At 42.0% G+C, this 19,818-nt stretch overlaps 1 protein-coding gene across 1 annotated transcript in view; it reads left to right on the top strand.

Annotated features, from left to right (window-relative positions):
- ntrk3b (neurotrophic tyrosine kinase, receptor, type 3b) overlaps positions 1-4,050 on the top strand; it is a 229,834-nt gene extending 225,784 nt beyond the window's left edge. Inside the window, exon 16 of the mRNA XM_069657671.1 lies at positions 3,059-4,050. Within this exon, the coding sequence (XP_069513772.1) occupies positions 3,059-3,244 (186 nt within the window). The 3' untranslated portion in view covers positions 3,245-4,050. The remainder of the gene's footprint in view (positions 1-3,058) is intronic.
- Positions 4,051-19,818: the final 15,768 nt, after the last annotated feature.

Here is a 19,818-nt window from a genome sequence, read left to right as displayed (position 1 = left end):
GTACAAACATCTCCCTCCTGCTTCTGCTCCATTGGTTGTACCTGCTGGGGCGGGACAGCTGACCCTGTAATCAGACTTGTAAGAAGCATACAGTTTGGTGACATCAGATATTCCCCGCACAGCTCGTCTCAGCGCACACCTGACTGGAGTTGTAATCAGCCGGGGTAATTGAGAACACCTGTGTGGGTGTGCAGGGGCTTTCATTTGCAAAGTAACCAGTATCTACAGCTGCCAAATAAATTAGGTGGTGAATAATTTACAATATTTAAATCTGAAATGTAGGGAAGTTGCATCAAATGGAAATGTTTGTCCTTACATTTGGCCAAGGGCTGCTGTACAGTCTTACATGGATTGGCAGCTTGAGGTCCATATGAACCTGTTAGAAACATCAGGGTTGAAGGCTCAGTTTATCCAAGGACATCACTTTGAAATTACCATATGAATCATTGACCTGCTGCTTTATTGTGTTTCCATGAGCTCAGTCAGAGTTGGTTACACGGCTGCAGACAGACAGGAGCTGAAGTACAGTTAAATTGCCTTTAGTTAAAGCCACAGTTAGCCACTGAAAGGGAAAAGTGTAACACATCCAAGTCTGATAACAGGTCTGCTGCATTTGTGGGAAAAAAAAGTTAGATCGAGTTGTCCGTGGCTCCAGACGAAGCTGCTTGAAATCTGATAAATTGCCTCAAGTGATGTCACTTGAGTCTTTGTCTGTTGGGGCTGAAGGCTACAAATGACTCTGTAGCGCGCTCATCATCTATGCTTGAGGCGAGTGACCTGAGGCTACATTAGCCGCTACTAGCATAACACACCCAGGCACACACTGTCAACATTCAGAGGGCATTGTGGGTAATGTAGTCGGCAGGGTTTAACAGAGAAAAACACGTGGAATAAAAATACTGATACGTGTCGTTCAACTCCTCATCTACACTAACTTGTTCACTGACTAGCCCCTCCTACCCGCTATTAGCCACTGCTAACTGCGAATTTGAGGCCAGACCACTGTATACACCTCGCCCTGTGAGAAAAACACTTTGGCGCTTTTTTCAACTCAGTACTCACTTCCACAGTGCGGTGGCCGGAGCTCACTCCCTGCCATGAGCTAAAGGTCGGACTCGGCCGAATATTGCTAAGTACGGCTCATGGTGATCCATGTTGGGCCTCTCTTTAAATAACATAACAAAGAGTCGGTCTCGACCTGCTCTTTTTGTGAAGTGTCTTGAGATAACTCTGGTTATGATTTGGCGCTATGCAAATAAAATTTGATTGATTGATTGATTTATTACACAAATCACTCCCTGAATAACTCAGTACCCGCTCTCCCAAGGGCACAAAACGCACTTTTTCTGCACACAATCACGGAAAAGCAAGCGTCACAAACCCTGCGAGGTGACTCGCTTTACTATCAGAATTAGATCAATTAGGTCCAAAGACAATCAGAACGTCTAGAAAAGCGGCACGATTAAATTTAATCTCCGATCGGGCGACAAAAGTCTCTAGTGCGTATGCTCTATGAGCTCTTGGGGTGGGGATTCGAGCTATGGGTAAGTAACTAACCCAAGTAACTCCAAAACCCAACCCTCTTTAGTGAGTGACTCATACCAACTCTAGTTAGTAAAAAGAGTCGACCCTCCCATCTCTACACTATTATTTATTTGCTGAATGCGAGTTGGTGCTGTTATAATTTTTCATCTTTTTGCTGCCTTGTTGGATTAAATGGGTTTTGTGTGTTTCTGAGTGTTACCCTAAACACACTGTACACTACACTACAATATAGCAGGTAATGTCAATTGATGTGCAATAATGAAAATATAATGGGTTGGTGAGTCCGTAGCCAACATAATTTACATACAACTACTATCTACTATCACATGGTAGTATGTGTATTATTAAAACGTTTCCATAGGTTACCATTATGGTTGTAAATAAGCCGACTTCTCTGCTGTTCATGATTACTCCCAGGATCATCCGGATGCTGTTGCCATGACCACTGCAGCCTCTGTTGTTGGTTGTTTGCAATGTTTGTGAGCTGGGAATTTATGCAAAGAGGCTCCATATGTCTCTGCAGGAGCTGAAGCTCTTTTCCCTCAGTCTCAAGGTAGTCCGTCTGCCAGGCCTCTCATCCTTTGGTGGCAACACATGAGAAAGAGAATAAAACAATAGTGAGAAAGCAGAGCTTCACCTCGGTAAACACATGCAACAGGTGGAACAATAGAAGCAGGTCTTGTACTCAAATATTATTTATATATATTTTTTCAGGTTTTTGCTGTTTGGAGTATAAACAAGAGAGAAATTGTATTCATTTGAACACAGGTTTCAGTTTTACAAGCATGTTTTCCAGAAAATTAGGCTTCATATAGCAGCAGATAATCTACTGCTTTGTTCTGACACACTCGTGCTGTTAGCTTGTAAGAGCAGAAAATTGCCAGACACCATGATACGTTTCATGGGGTGCATTTCGCTTCTTCCGATTCAGCTGTGATGGTAAATAATCTGCCTTAATAACTGAAGAACATACAGAAACAGACTCACTGAGGTGGAATCAGTGCATATGTTCGAAAACGTGAATAAATGGTATGTGGTGACAATCAGAAAGAAAAAAGACACATTTTCTGTGCAGTTTTTCAGAGCCACCGCAGTCATTAGACACAAATAGACCCCTATCCATCCTCTTAAGCTACAGTGGCCTGGAATTGACACAAATAATAAAGGCAAATTGTCACAACAGCAGTGAGTCATCTGGCTAATTAGAGCACAAGCCCAACAAAGAAATGATCAATCACCCTTTTAGCAGCATCTCAAACCTCCACCCCAACAGACACTCAGTGTTGTTGTTATTCTGCGCTGTGGGACAGAAAAAATAAAATCTTGTTTCCCCTTTAATATTGGACAAATTTAAGACTGAATGCATACTGTTTATTTCTTTCATCTCAGTTTCATTAGTTGGAACCTCAAAGGACAGCCTGCTCTGTGCCATCGGTTTCTCATTATGAGCAAACCAAAGCAATCAGTCAGTGAAAATCGTCTGTCTCACTCCGCTGCCCTCTCTCCTCCGCAGGTTATTGAGTGCATAACCCAGGGCCGGGTTCTGGAGAGGCCGAGGATTTGTCCTAAAGAGGTCTATGACATCATGCTGGGCTGCTGGCAGAGGGAACCGCAGCAGCGACTGAACATTAAGGACATTCAGAAGGTCCTGTTCGCCATGGGAAAAGCCACGCCGGTCTACCTGGACATCCTGGGCTAGCAGCGGCCCGCGGTGGCCCGTTCCTCGCCAGACAGACACATCGACAGAGACATACGGACAGACCGACCCACACGAATCCAGGAATAACCAAACCAACCTGCTCCACTGTCGAAAAACACCTACAATGTTTGGGAAGGACTTAAGTGCCTGCAACACTTTTGGATATAGTGGATAAAACGTATTCAAAAAAACACGCACTTTTACATTTTGTTTACTTGCGTATAAGATGTACAGGTTTGAAGAAGACTTTTTTTTCTCGAAAAACTGCAAAAACACAAAAATGGAGACAAAAGGGAAGTAAAGCGGACTGGCAATAGGAAAATGGCCACAGTTTGATTATATATGGAGAGAACACATCAGAGTTAAAATCTATCCTGGGTTGGTTTTATGAATATATATAGAAATATTACATATATTTTATATTTATTTCTTTTTGTCAGGGTGTTGGACGGTCTGCCATGCGTGCACCTAAGGGCTCAGCCCTGTCTGAAGACGTCACCGACAAACTATTGGCAGGGACTCGACGATGGCAGCCTTACTTGCACTCTGAGGGTCCGGCACTGAGCTTTTAATGGGAACTCTGCTTCTGTGGATTAACACTGGATGGTTGAAAAAAAGGGAAGCACTCTGTAGAGGACCTACCCAATCAGACAACCGACAAATCTATTTTAATTTAAAAATAATGTACATATTGTAAAATTCTATGTGTCAAAATTATGTTAACTTATTTTTTCGGGTGTTATTTCGGTTCCTTTTCTGACTGTGATCTGGGTGGCTAAAGTATAAAGCTATGGTATTTGTTCTCATCCTAATCTAGAGGAGCTTTCTCTTGGGAATTACCTGTGTCAGTGCTGGTAAGTTGTCTTATGTGCTGAAGGTGAATGGCAGCGAATACACTTGGGAAAGTCTGCTGACGCTGATTCACAGAGACTCTGGAGGATGGGGGACGACTCAGAGCCATCAACACGACACGTTTCCAAAGAGGTGATGAAACCTCGCAGTCACTTTCCAGTTCATTTGCTTTTTATGGCAGGAATAATGTGTCGATGAATAATATCTTGCACCACACTTTCCAAACACATACACACGCTTTGAGAAACTGTTCTGTCACTTTCAGCCTTTTTGGTGTGAAACTGCTTTTCTGCTCTGAACAAAACCTTTTTGTAACTGAACGTATAAATCATTTGTTAGCCACAGTGTGAGAAACACGTACGCGGCCTGAGAGAGCCTGTAGTGTGAAGGGAGAGGTCGACTTTCATCTTTGCTGCTGAGCGTTGGAGGGGAAGATTGATACTGCGCTCATAAATGTCAGCTTAAATTATTAAGCTAATTACATTTAATACGTCATTCAAAAGGAATGGTGCAGTTTGTGTTTATGACCCCTAAATTTGAACTTAACCATCTGAACTGTAAAATCCCTACGGATGAAACCACTTCCCTATGTTTGTTAAGACATTTAATTGTGTCTCAGAGTATTAACATCCACATTAACACCATCTCCCTCTCCACTCGAGTGGACATGACTTTCTAGCCTCTGCATAGACTGTGAATTTTTCTTTATTTTTGAGTTTGGCATTTTGGCTGTCACCATCTTTTTTTTCTAAGCCAGGAGTGACCTTTTTTGGATGACAGGGTGGATACCTGGTTAAGGGCCTGTGTCCACTGATGCTGGCAGCGCCTATTTTCTATACAGACCAACACAGTTCAGCACAAAAAAACGCCCTTGACATCAGCTGTTATTTTGTTGCTGCGCTCACAGCGCTCTCATCTGAAAATAGTTCAACTTTAAGTTCTCTCACTTCTCCCTCACCGACCAATCAAAATCAAGAAGGGGCGGGATTTACGATAGCTAATCCGAGAAGCTAATCCTTTAGTTTTTTCTCGGGTATAATATCCAGCTGCTAACGCCAGGACATGATTCCTTTACATTGTTTTTGTTTTCTTTATAAAATGTCCTTAAAGCAAAGTACATATTAAACATACAGAGTGATTTAAACAGACTTAACGGTCACTACCAAGGGAAGCGTAAGTGCCACCAGACAACCTCCGTTACCTAGCAACAGTAACAATGGTGAGAAGCGCTCTGAAAGCGAGATTGTGGGAGCTGCCAGCGCAAAAAAACAACGTTAGTGGGCACAGGCCCTAAAAGGTTGCTGTGGTAGCTACTTGTCAATCACAGGTAGCCACGCCCTAAAGCATACCCTGCTTTATTGTCCATTTTAGTCTAACTGGGACCATCATTTACAAAATTACAAATTGAGACCATTAACTCTTCAGGAAAATGTTTACTAAGGTAATAAATCAACTTATGAGTATGCTCATTTTCCCATTTGGTTTAATACAATCAGACATTTTGTGTAGTCGCCCCCTGCTGGCCATTAGAAAGAATGCAGGTTTTAGGCACTTCTGTATTAGGTAAACAAACAGGCTACCTCTACTTCTTTTTTGTGTCCTGTTGTTTAATTTGGACATGGACAGTGTAGAAATTAAGTCTTGTAAAGCCTTGTCATCAACAGAGAGGTCACTGCATCCAGCCAAGAAATAGTCCCCTTATAATCCCCATAAAACTGCAACTTGATGTGTTTACACTTTGGTCTTTTTATAGATTAAACAAACAAAATATAACATCAGTTAGTGAGCTGTTTCCCTCTGCTTCCATTCTTTATGCTAAGCTAGGCTAACCATCTGCTGACAGTAGCTTCATGTTTACTGCACAGTCATGAGAGTGGTATCAATCTTTTCGTCTAAATCTTGGCAAGACGTTCCTGAAGGTTGAGCTGTTGACTGAAAACATTGAAGTGTTATATCATGTGAGGATCCTGTCACTTCACACGCAAAAAAACAACACACGATGGCTTCTTTACTCACACTGTTTAAGAACAACACTTTCTTTTTATTACTCTGATTCCTTGTTTTATCAGCTGTACATGACTCACAGTCACTGTTTTCTTCCTCCTGCTTGTGGCCTCTGCATGTGAAGCACTTCGAGGTGTTACACCCGTCTGTTGCTTTAAGAAAGGCGACTTCAGTACCAGCCAAAGAGGAGGCACTAGAGAGGGTCGATTCTCGTGTTAAAATGTGGTCGGTACATCAAAAATAATCACCGCCAAAGTGGACCAGCTTATTGTGAGGTATTTGGCATTCCATCTTTTGTAAAATCGCAGTATTCAGTGGGAATAATTAAAGAGTTTTGTTCCAAAATGTGGCAGAAAAACATGACCCCAAAAAGCTCAACAGCAAAAAAAATAAAAATAAGAAAACCAAATGATATTACTTTCAAAGAATCATTGTTAATTAATGCTCAGTTGACAAAATGATTCCGTTTTTACAGACTGGATCCTGTAGATTTCTCAGACACCCAATGACAAACCTCAGGCAACACTTTTATTGTATGTTGTATCTGGATATGAAGCGTTTTGGAACTCTTCACATCCCCTCCTTACTATCCTGACGTGAATCCTCACAGCATCACAGTGTTGTCTCTGTTCCCCTCGGGACGATGTAAATCATTAACGAGCATTCAGTTATTTCAAGTATTTTATACGAAAGGCAGGATCAAGTCCAACGAGTTCCCCAAAGCATCGAGTTTTTGTGTATTCTCTTGTGGTTAAGACAAACGCTTACAGACATTCTGACACGGACCGTGAGCATTCGCAGGGTATTGTGATCCTTTCATGGTGAGTTGAATATTGTTTAAAAAGTTTTCCTTTTCTTTTTTTTTTCTTGGATGAACTAACTGAACACTTTTTGAAGCAAAGTTGGCATATTACCATGTACACATGTTACAGAATATAAAAATGTGGTATAACAACTGCAGTATATAAAATACTGGTATTCCATGATAGATCTTTGTATTAATGTGACTCTCTTAAGAAAATGTCTTCAAACAATCAGACGATCTCCTTTTCCATTTTGTCCTGTCTTATAAAGATGTGTAAATTTGACTAAATCTTGTCTTCATCTACATCTCTGAGAACGCTGGACAGCATGAGTTCAGTGTGCGCTCTGTGTTACTCTTCTGTTTCCTCCTGAGGTGATACAGACCTGTCTTCTCTGAGGTCTGAGGTCAGAGGTCAGCAACTGTGACATTAACAAAGGGATTTCTGAATATTATATCACAGTTTGTGGCCCAATCAGTATATTTCAACCATAAACTGTATAAAAAGATAGATGACATGACAGCTCCCTAAAAGTGAAGCCAAACCCTCTCTATCGCCCCCTGCTGACTGGCTGCAGTATAGGTCATAAAGCCCGCCTCCTCCATGTCAGCAGATGGGACATGAGTCAAACTATAAAATCAAAATACACGTCAAATACATTTTTCTCAAACCTGGTTTCTGTCATTATAGTTAGTTCTTATCACGCTGATTTATGTCAAAGTGTTTACTGACAAGTTTATTTTTAATTAGTTATTTGATGCTGTAAAAAGGATGATTGACAGCTCTGTTGACTAATCCGGCTCCTGCAGCCGATCTGTTCCTGTTTAGCAGAGTAGAGGAGGAACGACGAGAGGACACGTAACTAAAACCAAGTCACTGAAGTTTACATATCTGTGAACGTTAACCTCAGACCAACACAAGAAGCTGTTCTGCTGTTAAACACACCGAAGTGTGGGATCTTTTTGTGTAAGTTAAATGTGTGTTTTGTTTAGCGGAAGGGGCGGGATGAAAAGAGGATGTGGAAACGCGTTGTCCATCTTTATATACAGTCATTGGTTTCAACGTGTTTTTTCTATCGCTTTTGGTCATTTCTGAACACAGAAGTCAAACACATCCTGACAAAGTCGGTACAACCTATTTTCTCTGATGATGATGGTTTTCTCTGATGTCCATCTCAGATGAACATCCATAAATCCATGAAAATCCATATGACACTCCTAGAAGGTCTTTCCTTATAATCATCACGGTTTCACATTTTCTTTAGTACAGAAGAAATCCAGTTAATTTACGTTTGTACTAAAAACAGGAACTTCTCCTAACTAATACAACAGGACTTTTCATAGCGCAGATTCAAGAAATTTTAAAATAAATGAGGATATCCACCCAGAAATGATCCATACATTTAAGTATCACATGAGAGGGAGTGATGTTGTGCTGAATATCATCACGGCTGTGATTCGGTCGCTGGCACGAGGCCGCAGGTAATCACAGTGTTTACCACAGATCCGCTGTTTGTTATCATGTACATTCATATGTTTGTTTAATTTATCATCAACCAGTGAAAAAAGAGTCTGCTGTGTGATTCAGAGGTACCAGCTTGATCCATGTAGACACACACGCTCTGCTGTAATGTTAATTAGCAGTCAGAACACCTGGCTGAGGCGGAGTGATACACAGAGTGAAAAGTCTCAGTGATATTCTCTTTATCAGCACTCATTGAATGCCTCTTATCCAGATTCAGATCAGATTACTTGGTCTGAAGTAACTGTTGTAGGATTCAGTTTATATCATAGATACTGTTGAACCCAAGTTAAAGATAAGGAAGTGAAGCGGTGTTCCTCGCACTTTAGAAACCTGACCTTTGCCCTTGAACTTACTCTAAAAACTCTAAAAACACATACTCCTGATAGAAATCTATAAAAAGAAGCACACTATGACCAACAACAAAGGCTTTTCTGTCGCTGTTATTTGCACTTCCAGTACCTTTTCTTGTTCAAGAGCACCGAATGTCCCTTCAGCATGGTTCTTACATTCACACCCCTGTAACACCTGCTATCACACAATGCCAGGTACACCAAAAAACTCTCCTAATTGTGATCTTCAACATGCACACTGCCGCTGCGACACAAGGAGAGAAAACAAAATCAGCCTTTGGATCGTTGGGTGAAGGCAAAGCATTGTATACTTCTGTAAAGCAGCACTGATTTGTTCCTCTGTCTCTCGGCATGCTGGGTAAACAGCAGAATTGGCGAGACGCTACTTTGCACATGCTACAAGACAATCTATCAAGAGTAGTGTACTCATATTCAGCTGGTTGGTGCATTGCCAGATGAGATGAGAGCGAGTGCAGCAGAGGTGGAACGAGGACAGACTTTTTCGCCGTGTGGCCAAGCATCGTGCTTTTTTGTTGTTTCCTACCAAAGGTCCTCGTCGAGCCGTGTCTGCCCCACCGCTGCTGGGTCTTGATTGAATCACACCTTCCTGCTCTTGAAGATTGAAGACTAAAACACAGCTTCCTGTCACATCTGATCAATCAAGATTTTCTATCAAATCTGTTACCTGTAATAAAAAGCACCGAGGGTACAGAGATATCAGGCCCTGTGGACTTTACTAAGCTAACAAGCTAACCAAGCTACGTTAGCCATTATGCGTCTGTCCTGAGGGAGAGAGCATGTTGCTTGATAACCAATTTTTTCTCCACTGTTACGGCTGAAAGTACGACGAGAGACAGGAAAGAGTGAGAGACATGCAACAAAATCCCCTGTCAGTAAAGTAGTACGCATCTTAACCATTTGGTGCCAGACCGCCCCAAAACCCGAGATAAACTTAAATCACACCATCATGTCAGACGTCCTAATTAAAACTTGGTGCCTGTAGCTATGAACATATCATCATGAGTTGTGCTAAGGTTTAACATTTGCTTGAGATGGATAATCCATCGCAGAGAAATGTAAACAACTTCACAGTCTGACGGTGCAGAAAGAAAACATCCATGCGTTATAGCAGCCACATACTTCCAGGCCTCATCGGCGAGTGTCCACATATTAACCGACAGACACCCCATTATTGTTTGAGCCGCCCTCTTACAAACAGGAGAGAATGGAGACACAGGCAGCGCCGGGGGATTTGAGGTCAGTTAGCAGTGTGTTATGACTGTGGTACCTTAATTGTTTATTGATTTACAATTACAGTGTGTGTGTGTGTGTGTGTGTGCGTGTCTGTGCATAGTTGTGGTTTAGTGTGGAGTGTCCGGTTTCAGCCTCTGTGTGTTCTAACTGCAGCTTATAACATCAGCTTGAGAAAAATGAACACAGAGTAAAGTGAACACAGCACGGTTAAGGGTTTTAAGTAAAAGTCACACAAGTTACACAAAGAGAAACTAACTGAGCATCGCAGAGGCTTAATGATCTGTTCCCAACCAGGGTGCATTAAGAAAATGAACATCAGCAGAAAAGGTTCACAGCTTTCATATCACAGAAACAAAACCACACAGACTGCACAGTCAAAGGGAGACACCGTGTGCTATATAACAAGTAGACCCTTTTAAGAGTTTACATGTTGTTTTTTTAAATATTTTTTTTATTCACAGTTATAAGGTGTTGTTTTATTGAAGCTCGGCTCATGTGTCACAAATAGCAGGCACTCCTATTCAGTGCATAGAAAGGTATACTTTACTAGACCTTTTGGTGAACCCAAAATCGGTGTACAAAATAATGTGCAACAAAAGCCGCTCGCATCAAATTCAAAACCCTGTCGCTCGCTTACTAAACAGCAACAAAAACAGCTTCCAGCTATACACTACACGCCCTATACACTTCCTGTCAGCACCAGTGTCCGATTGCACTTGAAGCTGTTTGTAATGCCACACACTACACAGCAATTATATCCTTGGCTAATTTGCAATGCCCGTCCCTAGATGGGCCTTTAAAATACATGAAATCATCGACAAATGCACAAGAGACAGTACAAAACAGACTCAACCATAAAACAGATGTAACAATACAGGATACAAAATATTCTGCAATAAAACTTAATGTAAAACAGGAAGCACAAAATCAAACATGACTACAAGACTGAGCCCTCTTCAGAAACTAGGCCTCTCATGGAGCAGCTCGGCTTCACTTGATGGCTTATGACCATCCATCTTCTTCTTGATCACATTCAGGAGGTTTTCATGGGGTTCAGATCTGGACTGGGCTGGTTCAAGACATGTAGAGAGAGATGCTGATTTAAGGAACATTTGGAGTGGTCTGTATATACAATGATATTTTAACACTACATACTGACAGCAATAACTTTAGTCATGATGAACAGTGCAAAAATCTCAGAAGACTTTTATCAGCTGGCCTGATGTAAGCATGAGCCTCATGAACTAGTACATGGTATACTGATATATCAGGTATGTGAACATTTTCAGGAAGTTAGGTAAGTTTAGTGCGTATATATAATTCTGCACATTATAGCCAAATGTATGCTCAACATGTTCACCTGATGTCCACGTTGACAAATACCCAAAGTGCTTTGCAAGACTGTCGTCACTGTCTGCCGTTGATCTCAGTATGATATTGAGATTTTCAAAAGCCTGACTGAACTAATCCATCACAGTGACTCTTTCTGTGCATGTAATTTTGCTGTTGAGGTGTCGTGCTGACTGAAGTGGAGATTGTTCGGAAAATTCCCATATTTTTAAGATCACTCTGACAGCCAACGATCTGTGAAGAGGAAAGCTCCTCTCTACTGAATAAGATGGCTGACTGAACACTCAAGGACCCCAAATGCTCTGTTATTAACCGGTGCTGGTGTGTCTTTCCAATCTATCTATCGGTATATCTCTCTTTATGTAGCTCTATTTCTAGACAGATCCAGTTGTTAATTGTTTTGCATGGAAAAGAGTGGATCTCAGTGGATACGTGATGGAACTTATATTCATGGCTGGCCACCTCTCTATGACACTTAGCTAGTGTTTCCTGTCATTCTTCCTCACAGCTAATTTGACTCTATGTTGCATGACACAACATTGAAGCCCACTCTTCAGAGTTTTGAAAAGGATTCCTGCTGATTATGATGATTTAACCTGTGCAATCTGCTGTGATGCTCATGTAGCTGCATAATCTGCTCAGCAGGCCTACAATAAGTAGGAGTTCAGTGCAAGTTTTAATGGTAGGACTCAACATGGCAGCTGTGTTATACAGAAATCTGCACAACAAAGCTGCACCTGAGCATGTAGGTGTCTGTGATTACAGTCCCACAGTAAACCTTGTAATGGCAGTAATCAGTGATGACTGAATTGTCTACATTATAAACCTACAGAACAAGGGAACGTACAGTTCTGACAGCTCCGAACAGATTCATTTAGACAAGAGATTTCACGCTCGCAGGGAGGGAGACACGCGAAGCAGAGCTGCTGGGTGAGATAAAAGGTGCAGGTGCAGACTGGTGTTTTGTTATTGTAGTTTGACTCAGTGATTTGGCCGCTTGTCAGCACAGTCAGTGCTCAGAGCTGCAGCGCTTGCTGTGACACACAGCTCATGGAGGCAAATAAGGTACTCCAAAACTCTTAGCGCCTGATTGCTGCGATTTGAATCAGAAATCAGAGTAAAAAGTGAGTGAAACTTGATTACAGACACGATATTTTGAGAGTCAGTGTTACAATTTCTGAGGATATCATCATCTCTGATCTCCAGGCAATAAACACCCGTAAGTGATTTATAATTCATAGAAGAAGATGCAGCTTATAACTCCACAACTTGACTGAGAATCATCCTAGTTTTAGTTTTCAGTATCAAAATACTGATACAGCTGTTTATACAACAGTTATTTTCAACCAAGTAATCTGATTGGATAAGAGGCATTCCATCACTGAGACTTTTCACTCTGTGTATCACCCCGCCTCAGCCAGGTGTTCTGAATACTGTTAATTAACATCACAGCAGACCGTGTATGTCTACATTAATGAAGCTGGTGCCTCTGAATCACACAGCAGACTCTTATTTCACTGGTTGATGATAAATTAAAACAAACAGATGAATGTACAGTTGATCTGTGGTAACTTGTAGACACAGAGTGCAGGAGAGTGTTTGGGTTGCTTGGCAACAACAGTCCAGTTTCAGTAAAGTTGAGGAACTAGTTGAGTTGGTGGAGCAAAAAAAAATCTGTTGTCGATTATCAGTGTTTACTACTAAACTGTTGTTTAAAAACAATATCACACTCGAGGTTGTGATGTTGTTCTGAATATCAGCACGGCTGTGATTATCTCGTGCCTATGACCAAATCACAACTGTGATGATATTCAGTACATCGCTCCCTCTCAAGCGATATTGCTAAATTGCACATTTGGAACACTATCAAGAACAGCTAAAAGCTAATTCAGTGCAGTCCTACTTTCGTTTGTCTTTAAAAGACAACTGACTTTCAAAAGTCGTAAAATGTAAACAAATAGGGTAAAAAGAGGGTGTACAGCTAACTTATTGAATCCATGTTACAATGGCAATATATTCACGAGGCAGCCGTAGCCTATAGGCTAAATGTAGACAAACTGTCAAATCATTACTCTTTTCTTCTTTTTCCTGTCAAATTTACTGGACTTGTTTTGGCTGATTGATATGATTACAGTTTGTCCTCTGGATTGTGTGATTAGAGCCCTAGCAACGGTCTGTTCTTCATAACGACAGTCAGTTACCGATAAATAACAGACCTCAGAATGCTGTAATTAAACAATCAGAATCAAGTATTCAACACAGTGGATGTTGGGATGGTGCAGTGGTATACTGATTTTGAGTATCAGACCTTGAAAGCCTCCACAGACGTGTATTCTATTTGGACATCTGACGTATGAAGATTAACAATGTTAATAAACACTGTTAATAGTCTGCAGCTGTTCTGCTGGGTCTAATGCTGTCAAACAGTTTTCATTTGCTGAACTCGAGGTGTTAGTATTTCCTCATCATACATGCCAGCTGACTGCAGCCGTGAACACTTTCCCCTGCCTGTGACGTGAGAGCTCCTGCTGAGAGTGTATTTAAAGTGAATACATTGTTGTGTTTTTTTTCTGGCAGATTGCTTCCTGGTGTTCCTGTATTGCTTGTCAGCATCAAGTGCTGCGACACAGCCGAGCCATTTGTGCGACAATCCGCACATATACAGAAAAGGCATCTTTCTCAAATTGCTTTTAAAAGTGCATTCACCTTCAAGTATTCAGTCTGTGACTCATCCTCATCTGGGTCTTAGAAAAACACAAAATGACTACAAGAAAATCACACACTCTCCACTCTGAAGATGGTCCGTCTTATTTTGTCAAAATAATCCTGAACTGTATTCAGCTGTGTCAGCCTGCCTGGGATAAAAGCAGGTATTGAACATCATTGATAACTGTCGGCTTTATAGGAAACACAAGGACAGGAAATGAAGGGCTGAGAGGAGGCAGGCTCATTTGTGAGGGAGAGGTTGTACAAACACAAACAGAAGCTGCTGAAGCTCGTTATATAATCCAATACCTCTCTGTTTTCTTACCCAGAGACACGTAAGCACACGTACTAACCTTGAATGCAAAATCGCCCACTGCTGTTTGATCAAAAATGGTTCCTTCCGTACGATAAGTTGAGAAATCATAATCTTCTGTTCTGCCTCAGAGCAGTCTGCGCCGCTATCGCTCTGTACGCACTGTTTTTGTCTGGTACCTGAACCCCCCTCACCACCCAGGGAGAACGCCTCTGACTAATCCCCAAGGCTTTCTTATCAAGTGTGATTGAATAGAGCCTTCAGTCCTCAGCAGACCGGCTAACCTTTATCTTCCCCATTTTCTATTTCTGCATCTCTTTCTTTTCTCTCCACAACAAGGTGTTTGTGGGGGAAAAAAGCGGAGACCTGTTAACTGTTTACCCCCTTCCTATATGCACGTTGTTCCCCCAAAGGGCCTGCGTTTCAAACATGAAAGGCTCCTAACAAAATGGGAAATTTCCGCTCCATTAGCCATGCAGCCAATCAGTGCGCAGTGACCCAGATAAGGAGGGTGATATTGATGATGACAGCAATAAAGACGTACTTCCACCACAAGCCTTCCTTCTAATTACGTTGATCTGCGTGGAAAATAAATGAATTTTGACAAAATGCAAAAGAGGCGGTGTGCAGGGAGGATCAGACCGCGGAGTGTGACAGGACGATTCAGAGGGTTTCCGGGGGTTAAGTGAGTCCACTGTCGGGGAAGGGGGGACAATTACCAGTGAAATGAGATTTGCTGGCTTCAGGTGCCTCCTAAATACGGCGCTTGGTCAAAGTAATTGTTCGGGGTCAGGTGGTTGATATACACTGATGTTGCTTTGGCTGGTTTTGCATCATTTGACAGTGAGTACAGTATTTAAACTGTATCTGCTACCGTTTAACCTCTTGATGATATAAAGTAAAGGAAAATTCAGTTGTGGAGATGATGCTGGTTAGAATACCAAACTAATAGCTGTAATCTTTGGCTGACTGCCGGGGTCAGCTTTACACATGGGTCTGTGTGTGACTGACTGACTAATTGACTGACTGACTAATTGAGTGAGTGACTGACTGACTGAGTGACTGACTGACTGACTGAGTGAGTGACTGACGGTACTTTCAGAGCCAAATAGGATACAAAAAATTACAACAACGGCCAGGCAAACACTTCAAAATGAAAGCATTGTGTACAAATGAGGGGAGTCCGAATTCCAGATCTGGCTTTTACTTTGAAAAAGCATACCGGAAGTGTTGACGTACTTTACTCTCCATGCCTGTGACGTTTACTACAGGAAGAGATGTTAATATTGCCGTCAGAGATCCGATGCCGAGACCTCATCTGTTTTCATGCGTTTCAAATGAAAATGAACACGTCCCACAGCCGTCACGCACACGCCACACTTCCAGTGTTGTGTTGCCCACAAAAGTGCACATTGACCTGATGCGGTCAGCCACTTTTGACCTAGTCTTGTGAGTTACTTTAAATGTGCTGCATCTGACAGATGTTTTAGCTGTTGGTGAAACCATTAATGGAAAAGCATGCATAAGGAGATCAATGTTGAATACAAAATTAGCACATGGATCCCTGCGGGGATAGTTGTGAGAGTAAGATCCATGTTGTGTAATCAGAAACAGTGACATTTCTAGGTAAAGAAATGAGATGCATGTAAATATGTTAGGTCGACTTTCTCGATAGATAGTTGCCTGTTTGGTCCCTGTGGTCTTGGCCGCCTCCTCTAAATTTTGGGCACATGAAAGAACGTCTGCAGCACAGCCTGTTGATCAGAGGGGGGAAATCCTCTGATGTGGTTACACAGGGTAGTGTGTCCGAGGAATCATCCCTGGACAACCCAGGCCATCGAATTCAAATGCCTCATCTTTATTGTCCGAATCCGGTAAATATTCAGCCATGGCTTTTGAAATATATTCCTGTTGGCCGTCCTCTACGTCAACAAATGTCAGTGTTTGTGGTTACACAAAAAGGATCTTACTCATTAAAAAAGGATCTTTGTAGGGATCATTTGCGTAATGTTGTCGGACACCTGTCAGTGGAAAAAACAAGCACTCTTAGTGGATGTACTTTGATCGGGTGCAGTTGCTCCAGTCTGTACCGTGGGTATGGTGGAAGCTACCAACTGGATTGATGGATCGATTCCAAAACTTTTTGTTCCTGTGAGTCATTTCAACACACAAATTTGTACAAATAGGGCCCAGGTTTAAAAACACCAAACTTCTCCTTTAATGAGGGAGAAGGAGGAGATGCCTTGGGAGGATTTTTACAAGGTGATTAAACAGAAAAAACACACAATTTATTATTTCAAGCAGAGCATTTCATACGTCTTAAATAACGACTGGAGCTGGTCTTTAAACACACGGAACAATTTGACTCATCGGTTACTACCAAGGGAAGCAGGAGTGCTGCGATACAACTTTCGTAACCTAGCAACAGCGAGATCTGAAGAGAAGCGCTCTGAAATTGAGGTCGCGGGCGCTTACAGCGCAAAGAACACCGCTAGTGGACACAGGCCCTTAAAGAGCGCCAGTCACACCACGACTGTGGGGACAGCACTAAACTGCTTGTGCATTGTCTGATTTATGACACGATGCATCCAATAACTTGAGTCATTTATAATTTGACATTTGTGTCACTGATAATGAGAATAAACAGCAAGCTACCTAATTAAGAGAGCACAGTGTACACTGAGGGATGTAGTTAATGCAGTGCTAACTTGAAGGGGCATGTTGACAAGTTTTTCTAAGGTTAAATGTTTGCCACAAAAAGCACAGTAGCTAATGATCTCGCCCTGCCTCGGTCTTGACTCAGTCCCCCAGACTGTTGGTCATGACTTGGTCGTGGTTTAAATTGTTTTGATCTATGAATTGTAGTGTTCATTGTCGCTGGTGGAGTCCACCATTAAAATGTGGTTTCGAACTTTTCAGAAAAAAGAGTACCATGGTAGCGTTTCCCATTTGTTGTGTGTTTTTATGTGAGGAATGATAGAATGAATGCCAGGTGGTGATAATGTTTTCCCTCTCAATTTATTCATCTATTCACAGAGTCCTAAAAGATGAACTCTTCACATACTTTTGAGATTGTCATAATGGAGGTTGGGAGTGTGGCCAGAGTGGACGGGAAGCAATCAAGCAAGCAAGTAAGAAGGTCAGCAGCAGAAGTGCCAGGAGGAACAGTCATGCACGGCAGCCTCTACTCTTCCTCCTGCAGGGAGGGGGGGATCCACAGCAGAGGGGAAGACCGGGGATGTCACCCCACAGCAATCCTCAGCACACTCAGCAGGTGTTGACATCTAGATTAACCTTGGACGGCTGTGAGTCCGATTCCTCTGGAAGGCAGTGTCTTATTAGAATGCACACAGACAGCTTGTATCCAATCCCTGGCTCCTAAAGCCCTAGGTACTGCCCCTCATTCACTGGTCTGTCAGTCAAAGGGTCAGCAGAGCAGTGCTGCAGGGAGGGGGAAACAAGGAACCTGGGACTGGCAGGGACTTTACCCCAAGAATGACTGAGTGTCTCCTAATTCATGTTACCTTGACTACTCCTACAGGAGCTTATTAAGTTCATTCATGAGGGAGCTACGCCTCAAGGTACATTCAGTATGTGCATCCTAACCCTGCAGGCATGGATGTTTTTACAACATTTCTACATACATTTGAGACTGTTTATATTAGCTTCAGAAGAAAATAGATGCTCTTGAGTGATTTGATATTATACTCGGCATAAAGATACAATCCTTAGACACATCTTCATTTTCAGAGTCACTGTCCTGCCATAGGACATGCCGACCCGGTGAACTCTTTTAGACAAATACATCAGAACAGCGACACTTCAACAGTTCAGTCAGACAACTTGTTTGTAGCAGTTTGAAATGTTTATTGCAGCAGCAGAACATAGCTTGTGTTTGGCGTCTCAGCTCCGTCCTCATGCAGAAGTTTGAGGAGTAATGCGATAATATCTTAAACCCCCCTAGCTGGACCCTGCAGGTGGATGCTGGGGTGGTGGTCGGGCTGAATGTATGAGCGCAGCACTGGTGCAGGGCAGCGATGGCAATGACAGAGCAGAGGGAGAGACCGGGAATCTTACAGCTTAAATAGACGCCAAATATGTTTGTCAGGTGATTGTGGAGAATGACACTTTGACACTAGTGTTAAAAAAGATATTGTTGTGTTACCATATATCCTGCTGGGGGAAAAAATGGAAGATGTGTGCAGCAAGTAGAGTTGTTATTAGACAATCAGTCAGATGTTATCGATCAAATGTCAGAAAACAGTGAAGGTCAATCATAATTTTGAAATGTGTTTTGCCTGTCCGACCAACAGTCCAAAAATGCTTTAATTTATTCTCAATGAGAATCTGCAGCTGACAGCAGTGAGTGTGAGTGAATGTTAAACTGTTATCACTTTCATTGCTGATAAATCTCTGGTCAATAAACTTATTGATTATTTGACCAATCATTTCAGCCTAAGTCTGGAACAATGCTTGTGTCATATGGCCCTGATACTCTGAAGACCAAATATTATAATAGGCATTTAAACAGTTTAAGTGACCACATCGTCAAAGGTATAACAGTCAGAATGACCCTCTTCATGACAAAAACACGACTTTAACTAAATAAAAAAGAAACATTTGAAAACAAGGACTATGACCAAATGGAATCTTAATGTAAAATATGAATGAATCGTCAAATTAACTAATGATCATATAGTATCAAATATAAAGATGGAAATGTAAAGTACTTTCCACAAAAACCCCAACCCCTCCCTAATGATTTTGTCTCAATCAATCAATAACTTTTCAACGTGTCCTGACTTGTCATGAAAAGCACACATCACTCCAGCCCTGCCCCAGTTCAGTCACAGTGAATGATATCAGGTAGGCACTGTTTTAATTATGAAATCAACCAAAACAACACTTACTTTTTTGTGTTAAAAAAATGGATTAACTAGGTCAGTAGGACTTGGCTGATATTTCCTCATTATTTCAAACCTCTGCAGATGATCCAGAACGCAGCAGCGCGACTGGTCTTCAGTCAACCCAAAATGGCACACGTCACTCCACTGCTCGTATCCCTCCACTGCTCATATCCCTCCACTGGCTCCCAGTCGTCGCTTGCATCAAATTCAAAACCCTGTTGCTCGCTTACAAAACAGCAACAAAAACGACTCCTGCCTACCTGAACGCCCTCATCCAGGTCTACACTCCGTCCCACTTACTACGCTCTGCCAATGAAAGGGGCCTGGTACTCCCATCACAACAGGGCCCTGAGTCGCTAACTAGACTCTTCTCCTCAGTCGTCCCCAGGTGGTGGAACGAGTCCCTTTCACCTTTAAGAAGAAGATAAAGACCCAGCTCTTTATGAACACTTCTGACCTTAATGATATTGATGCTATTGGTGATGATGACATCGAGGATGTTGTTTATGCT

The sequence above is a fragment of the Semicossyphus pulcher genome, unplaced genomic scaffold (assembly GCF_022749685.1).
Source record: "Semicossyphus pulcher isolate SPU_LCO1_2020_fin unplaced genomic scaffold, fSemPul1.0.p SCAF_1, whole genome shotgun sequence".
NCBI classification, from domain to species: Eukaryota; Metazoa; Chordata; class Actinopteri; order Labriformes; family Labridae; genus Semicossyphus; species Semicossyphus pulcher.
Note: the sequence above shows the minus strand (reverse complement) of the source record. Positions and strands in the feature narration are given on the sequence as shown.